Genomic DNA, 7,869 nt, shown 5'->3' on the forward strand with positions numbered 1-7,869 from the left:
GAGCGAGACTCTCAGGAGGGCGGACCTTCATGTCTTCTTGGAAGCCCAGCCCAGATAAACAGGTACGAGCAGGCGACTCTAAAAGCTCCACCTATCCGGTTAACTCCTATCCGGATCTGCATAACAGGCCGCAGAGCGAGACAAACAAACAAGCGGAGTGAGAAAGGCCGTCACAGTAGAGAGGTGAGAGTCTGAGAGAGACAGAACTGGACAAACATGATCAGACACCTGCAGAATCATATATACAGGCATATGAATAACCAGGTTTCTCATGTTCCAGGTAAAGGTCATATTCTAAAAATGATCAGAACCAGGGGCTTGTTTCAGAAAGCAGGGTCAATGAACTCTGAGTCTAAGGCTGGAATCTGAGTTCATGAACTCCAAAACAGGAAACTCAAGACTTTTCAGTTTCAGAACAGCTCATCAGAATCAGTTCAGTCAACTCCGAGTCTGTTAAGCACCTGCATGGTAAACAAAAAAAAAACCATCATCAACGGAACTCTAATACTACGAGTCACCATGGCAACGGGTAAACAAGAGGCAGGGCTTCCAGTTTAATCCAGGGGTCGTAGAGATGTGAATGCATGTGTGTGCGGACGCTGCACATTTATCTTTAAAAAAAGATAAATGGGAAAAGTGTCAATAAGTTAACACAATAAAGTTTTATTCAGTGTTGTCCATTAATCCATCATTTATCAGACTTATATTTCCTTAATGATGATAAAGTGGAATCTATGTATCAGGCTTCAGCTACATTACATTTTAAATATATTTGTTCAGCTTTAATCTGACTGATAAAACACAGGAGGCAGATTTAAAACATATGTAGATCAAAGACATAGAGACATGACTGTAAACTTACAGTCTGATCCAGTAATAAGTACTTGAAAAGGCATCGAGGTTAAAATACAGAATATTTTAAATTTTTAGACATCTATTTGTATCTCAGCTCAACAACATTCAGTGACTTCATTTCAGCTGCTTCAACAAATGTAGTAAATTTAAACATTGTCACTAAAACACATGAATAAGGAAATGAAACAGCGTGTCGGGCTCTGTAAGAAGACGGAGACAGATATAAATTCTTGGTTTGTTGAAGAAAAAAAAGCAGGTTATAGGTTCACAAAGTCAGGAACTGTGATAACTGACCCCAAGTTTAATTTAGCTCTCTTTCTGAAATTGAAAACCAAGAGTTTCCCCCCTCATCTCAGGGTCATGCAGATGTCAGCAGAGGTCTAACCACCAGAATAACTGAAAACACCTGTGAGGGTAGTGAGTAATAACAGGCTGTACTAATGTCATTTCACATACAAGTCCTGCATTGAAAATTTTACTTTCATGAGGAATTTCTAGTACTATACTTAAGTACAATTTTGAAATACTTGTACTTTACTTGAGTATTTCTATTTTATGCTACTTTATACTTCCACTCCACTACATTTCAGACATTTTTCCTACATTTATTTGATTTGATTTACTTAAGTTACTTTTCAGATGAAGATTTTACACAATGGACAATATAACAATCTTTTAAAATACAACACATTGTTAAAGATGAAACCAGTGGTTTTCAACCTTTTTGGCTTTTGATATCAAAGAAGGAAGTGTGTACATATACTGTATATATATCATAAAAGTTTCTCAAGCCCTCGCCCAGAGGGTACCTCACTTTTTAGGCCTAGAAAATGCAGTGGTGGAAAGTAACTAAGAATATTTATGCAAGTACTGTACTTAAGTGCAATTTTGAAGTACTTATACTTGAGTATTTCCATTTTATGCTACTTTTTACTTCCACTCCATTACATTTCAGAGGGAAATATTGTACTTTCTACTCCACTACTACATTTATTTGACAGCTTTGTTTCCAACCTTTTTGGCTTTTGACATCTTACAAAAAGCAGTGTGTAGTCGGGGTCACATTTCAGATGTCTATGCCTTGTTAGCAGCTTCACCAAATAGTGATTTTTCCCTCTAAACTTCTCACATGGTTTCATTTCAATAAATGTTCAAATGATCCAATATTTCACCAAAATCAAAGATTAGAGAAAGAGAGCTGGAAACAGATTTGTGTATCAGAACTTTGTTTTTTCTTCTTTCCTCTCCCATTAATCATCTCATGTCTGCTCAGATTTATCTAGAGACCCTTTGGAGGGGCCTGACCCCTAGGTTGGAAATCACTGGACTAAACTAGATAACTGTATATAAAGTAGTTGAAACTAGCTCCACCTCCAGCAGCTACAACGGTAACCTGCTGCCTACAAACTGATGCTTCAGTATTAATAATCTAATGATGTCATATATAATAATATATCAGTCAGAGGGACCAAACCACTACTTTTACTGCAATACTTTAACTACATCAAGCTGATATTACTTATGTGCTTTTACTTAAGTGGGATTTTTCATGCAGGACTTTTGCTTGTAATGGAGTATTTTTAAACTGCTGTATTGGTACTTTTAGTTAAATAAAGGATATGAATACGGCTCTTAAATGAGATTTTATAACTCTTATCAGAGGAGGTGTGGTCAAGCCTTCACGTAGGCGGATGTCATGTTACCATAGTAACAGGATAGTCACAGTCTGTTGACTCTGTGCTGCAGCTAACTTACCTGTGAATAAACTGCGACTCAGTGGCCTGCTGATCAGTTGTTAACCGCTGAGCTAGAGCGCTTACTTCAGGACCGTTAAGGTAATCCGGATGTATAATGAAGGATGATATTCCTGAGCGATTTGTCTGTTATCCTCTTATAGCAGAGAAGGTAAAGCTAGCGGTCAGAGCTACTGAAAAGACAGATCGACTGATGCAGTGTTGTTTCCGTTTTCATTTCAAAATAAAGTCCCAGTTCAACTGATACAAGATACTTCAGTTCGGTAGCAAACAGTGAAGCCTTAAATTTTGTAACACTTGAAGAAGGGACCATCTTTATTGTCATATAACCTTGATGTTAGAGAAGTGTAACTACAAGCATTAGTCATTTAATCAATTAGTCGATTGACTGAAAATTCATCTGCAACTATTTGGATAATCAATTCACTGTTTTGAGTATTTTTTTTTTTTTTAAAGAAAAATGGTTCCACTTTCTTCATTGTGAATATTTTCTGATTTCTGTGATCCTCTATGATTGTAAACTGAGTATCTTTGGGTTGTGAATAGAGCTGCAACAGTTAGTCGTTTTGTTGTCAACTATTAAATTAATTGCCAACTATTTTGATAATCGATTAATCATTATGAGCCATTTTTATAAGGAAAAAGCCTCCAAATTCTCTGGTTCCAGCTTTGCAAATGTGCATATTTTCTGGTTTCTTTAGTCCTCTAAATAGTAAATTGAATATCTTTAAGTTGTGGACAAAACAAGACATTTGAAGATGTCAACTTGAGATTTGGGACATGTTTCACCGTTTTCTGACATTTTATAGAACAAACAATTAATTGATGAATCGAGAAAGTAATCAACAGATTAATCTATAATAAAGATAATCAGTTAGTTGCAGCCCTGGTGACATAACAAAAAATAAATTTCCACCATTTTCTTCCTACCATGACTCCCAGGGGCTACATGATATACTAAGTTACTCTTTAGAATGTAATTTGTTAAAGTTAATGTTTTTTCATACAGCGTAATGAGATCATTTCAAGTGCTATTAAGAGTTTTTTGTTTGTTGCAAATCACGCATTCGTTTCCTGCTCTAATTTTGAAAGGGAAACCTTGCCACCGGAAGTCTGAATGCAACCGTTAACAGAAACTTAACATGTGATCTGTAGCTGTATTTTTAGCACGAGTTCGCCAATTGTTAGTGTTTTTCAGCATCATGCGCTATTTTACGTAGGTAGCAACGTTGGTGTTTATAAATGGAGATTTAAAACCTGCACAGAAAAGTATATTTATGATTCCTTACTAGCTACGTTAGCTCTGCTTGTTAGCTAACACTAGGTAGCGTTTAGTCATGCCTCGATATTTAACAGTGTAGGTGTGTTATTGTTCGTCTCCAGCAGGTTCTGAAGAAGTTAGGATGTCCAATGATCTTGCTGGCGTGTGGGAAGTGGCTCTGAGTGATGGAGTCCACAGGATAGAGTTTGAACATGGTACGACCACAGGAAAGAGGGTCATCTACGTTGATGGAAAGGTGAGTGATTGAGTGATTGAGACTTGACCCCTTCCAATAGCCGCAGTTTTACATCACAGTTTCAGGTTTATCACCACCTGTTAATTTCTGATTTTACATCATGCTACAGGAGATACTGAGACGAGACTGGATGTTCAAACTTGTGGGGAAGGAGACGTTCAATGTGGGCAAATCAGACACCAAAGCAACCATCAACATCGATGCGGTGAGCGGTTTCGCCTATGAGTACACCTTGGAGATCAATGGAAAGAGCTTGAAGAAGTACATGGAGAACAGATCAAAGGTCACCAGCACTTGGGTGCTCAACTTGGATGGAATCGACTGCAGGGTGGTCCTGGGTGAGCCCCTCTGTGCCTGTCTATTAACCCACTCTTGTCCTGAACCAGTCCTGACTGCAGTTTGAGTTCTGCAAAGAATGAATATGGCAACTTAATACGACCGTCCAGTGAGACGGACACAAAGACAATTTAACAGCTGTAATTATTGTTTTAACAGCCTCTACAATTCCACACAGAAACATACTGATATACATTAATTCCCCTGCCTGTATCTCAACACATATACATGTATCTGCACACACACCCATAGATGATTCAGTATCTATACACCGTGTCAACGAGTCAGTTTGTTCAATGCTGCTTATGCCATTTAAGAGTCCTGTATATACAGTCTAGCAGGAGTAGTGTGAAGTGCGGATTGAGGGCTTGATCAGTGTGATCCTGGTAAGTTTATTTCTTTGTTTCTTCTTCATAATGAAGAAATGGCACAGCAGGATGGATTGGATTATTAGTTAATCTAGTTATTGTAGTGTTTTCATACAGCTCAGCTGTAAATTCAACATAGAAACTGAGCAGTACTTTGAGTTGTTTTGGATAAGAACATTAGCCATGTACTGTAATAGGAAATCCAAATTAAAATATCATTGGTGTCTGGGTTCGTTCATTCATATATTTATCAAGATAGATATTCTATTGATACTGTGTACATATACAGTTTATATACAGAAATCAAACAATATATATTGTATAGCATAGTGTGATTTCTGACCCTTTGGAACTACCCACAAATATTATGTAGAACCTGAGGCTAAGCTTTTAAACGGCTTTGAGCCTCATGCCAGCTTCAGCCACCTCTGTCATCAGGGAAAGTTAATCCTTCTTATAATTACACTGCTTACAGTTGATCAGGCAGCATACCACCTGAAACATGTGCAACGTGTAAGCAGGACTTCACGTAAGTTTGCAGTAAGGATCTATAAATCTCAGCAGCAAAATAATCAAATTAAAACACTCAGCTGGCAGAAATATGTGTGGTTTGTGACAACGGTCTCGCAGGTGAAGCTTTGCGGCAGTTGATCCGTATCAATGAATACAACTGTTGTTGATGTTTGAAAACTCATCTATGTATTGTCATTAAAACCATCAAGCCAGCTTAAAGGACAAGTTCACAGTGTTTCAAGTCTGTCTTAAAACAACAGTCAGGTGCCCAAATGAATGTTAGAAAAGGTTTTGCTCGCTGTAATCATTCCTACTGTTCATACTGACCATTAAAAGATCCATTCAAATGAGCTTTCAAAGTAAATGATAGGGGAATAAATCCACAGTCCTTGTTTTGTGCAAAAAGTTTGCGTGAAGCTAATATACTTTGTACGCAATAGAAACAACCAACTCAATCCTCACTTAACCAATAAACCCAACAGTTGCATAGTTCATTGATTCAGTGTCTGTTTACCCTCTTTCAGAGAAAGACACCATGGATGTTTGGTGTAATGGACAAAATATCGAGACAGCAGTAAGTATGATACCAGTGTCTTTGTCTTTGTCTTATAGTAAAGGGATACGCCACTCAATATAAGACATCATTTTAATTATATAGTCTAGAGAAGTCAAAATCAACAGCTGTGATTACCTGTCTCCTAAAATCCACAACTAATCATTGACAAACACTAAAACTTGTATAGGTAGAAAGTAGAGCAGCTCCATGACTGATAATACGGAACTGAACTTGTGCTGTCTTTGTCTACACTTACAGTATGTCTCACTTGTGTCTACAGGGGGAGTTTGTGGATGATGGCACAGAGACGCATTTCACTCTCGGTGACCACAACTGCTGCGTGAAGGCTGTGAGCAGCGGGAAGAGACGAGACGGGATCATTCACACACTTCTTGTGGATGGCACAGAGATAGCCGAATGCACGGAGTGACCGCGGATGTGCGTGTGTGTGTGTGTGAGTGTGTTTACGCCGGTATGAAAGCAGAGATCTGGTTTTTATGCGTGACTTGAGGTATCTGTGAAACAGGGGCTGTAGAGTAGTTGGACTCTGTTGGATGGAGTCAAACAAAGATATGCTCTCATACATGTTGATGGCCATGCTGTGAAGGGTACATTAGCCATATATTAAAGATTATCCTGTGATTAATCTAGTAACAGTTGAAAACCGGAGCAGTGTGGGCGGTTTTAGATGAGTAAGGTGCAGCCATCATTTCAGTGACAAAGTGAGGTTTATTGTCTTGAAATGTAACTGAACACACTGAAAAACTTTTTTTTTGGAATTTCTTAACTGGAATTTATATGAATACTATCAATTTCAGTAATATTATAAACACGGGAGGCCACATGTGCCATATTTATCTTGCTCATCCTTGCAGCTGGTGTTCACTTAGGGATGTAATGTACCTGTTGTCATTTTGTAGAAAACAACCACCCAGAAATCAATAACCTGGCCTGGTAAACCACACATTCCCTCCTGTTCTCCCTGCTCACTGTCTTGTATTTTTCAATATCGAGCAGCTGGAGGATTAAATACCAGGGTACAGTTTTGAAATCATCCCTTGAATGTAGCGTCATTCCAGTGAGTGAACTGCTTAGGAGTGATCTTTGTTTAGTCCTAAATTTACATGTTAAATAGTCTTTGTTTGATTGGTTCAGCCAGCTGATATTACAATGGTATGTACTTAGCTTTTAGCAGACTGCTATACATATGTCAAAGTGTCCTAGAGTGCACTGTCTATAATTTAATGGCTGTAACAGTTTCACAGACAATCATTCAGATGTGACATTACCAATAATAAATCATATATTCAGTCAAAGTCAATCACGTGCTGATATCCAAACATAATTTGGAAACTCCCCTCCCCCCCCCCCCCCCCCCGTCATCTTTAGAGATGTGTGTATTTTGTTGTTCAGGCAAACAATTTCTCTTTTTTTATATAAAGACCAGAAGTTTTGGTTTTGCACAGTTTAAACTAAACAATTTTATAAAGTGATGGTCACAAACTAAAGATATAAAATGTCTCCAATGTATCTCAAATGTTGTTTTGCAAAGAGAGGCATTCACAATTTATTGAGCACTGGTAACACTACAGTGAAGACACTTTCCATAGACAATAGTTTTGTCATTTGACCAAAAAAAAAAAGTCAACTCAATATATATTGGACTAATTTGGACGGCTGAAGCTTCATATTAGCTTCAGATAAACTTTGACATTTTTGCACAGAAGGACTGTGGATTTTGTCTCTTGTGCATTATAAAGGGATCTTCTAATGGCCAGTATGAACAGGAGGAATGATTACAGTAAGAAAAACTTGTTTTAATGGTCATTTGGGCACCTGACTATTTTAAGACGGACTTGTAAAAGTGTGAACCTATCCCTCAAGAATTTTTTAAAAACTATTTCCAAAATCAAAGATGAGCTTTCAGGCTCAGCAGTTCTGTGATTTCAACAGTTGTGTTAATATGAGGT

General features: G+C 37.8%; 1 protein-coding gene across 6 annotated transcripts; it reads left to right on the forward strand.

Annotated features, from left to right (window-relative positions):
• The first annotated feature begins 2,550 nt into the window (after positions 1-2,550).
• faima (Fas apoptotic inhibitory molecule a) lies at positions 2,551-7,513 on the forward strand. 6 transcript variants are annotated; one of them, XM_044365035.1, is made up of 5 exons: positions 2,551-2,690; positions 3,993-4,126; positions 4,236-4,464; positions 5,868-5,917; positions 6,180-7,513. In XM_044365035.1, the coding sequence occupies exons 2-5, from the start codon at positions 4,013-4,015 to the stop codon at positions 6,327-6,329; spliced, it is 543 nt and encodes a 180-aa protein (XP_044220970.1). In that variant the 5' UTR covers positions 2,551-2,690; positions 3,993-4,012; the 3' UTR covers positions 6,330-7,513. The 6 variants fall into 6 exon arrangements, with proteins under 6 accessions (XP_044220970.1, XP_044220971.1, XP_044220973.1 ...); XM_044365036.1 differs by having other exon boundaries at positions 3,996-4,126; XM_044365038.1 differs by lacking the exon at positions 2,551-2,690 and adding an exon at positions 3,721-3,825 and having other exon boundaries at positions 3,996-4,126.
• Positions 7,514-7,869: the final 356 nt, after the last annotated feature.

Source organism: Thunnus albacares, chromosome 11, assembly GCF_914725855.1.
Source record: "Thunnus albacares chromosome 11, fThuAlb1.1, whole genome shotgun sequence".
Taxonomy (NCBI): Eukaryota; Metazoa; Chordata; class Actinopteri; order Scombriformes; family Scombridae; genus Thunnus; species Thunnus albacares.

Excerpts from the sequence above, each read along its gene's own strand:
- faima (XM_044365035.1), top strand. The coding sequence starts at position 4,013 with ATGTCCAATGATCTTGCTGGCGTGTGGGAAGTGGCTCTGAGTGATGGA. Across the intron at positions 4,127-4,235 it reads TCATCTACGTTGATGGAAAG|GAGATACTGAGACGAGACTG; the intron begins GTGAGTGATTGA and ends ATCATGCTACAG. Across the intron at positions 5,918-6,179 it reads GACAAAATATCGAGACAGCA|GGGGAGTTTGTGGATGATGG; the intron begins GTAAGTATGATA and ends TTGTGTCTACAG.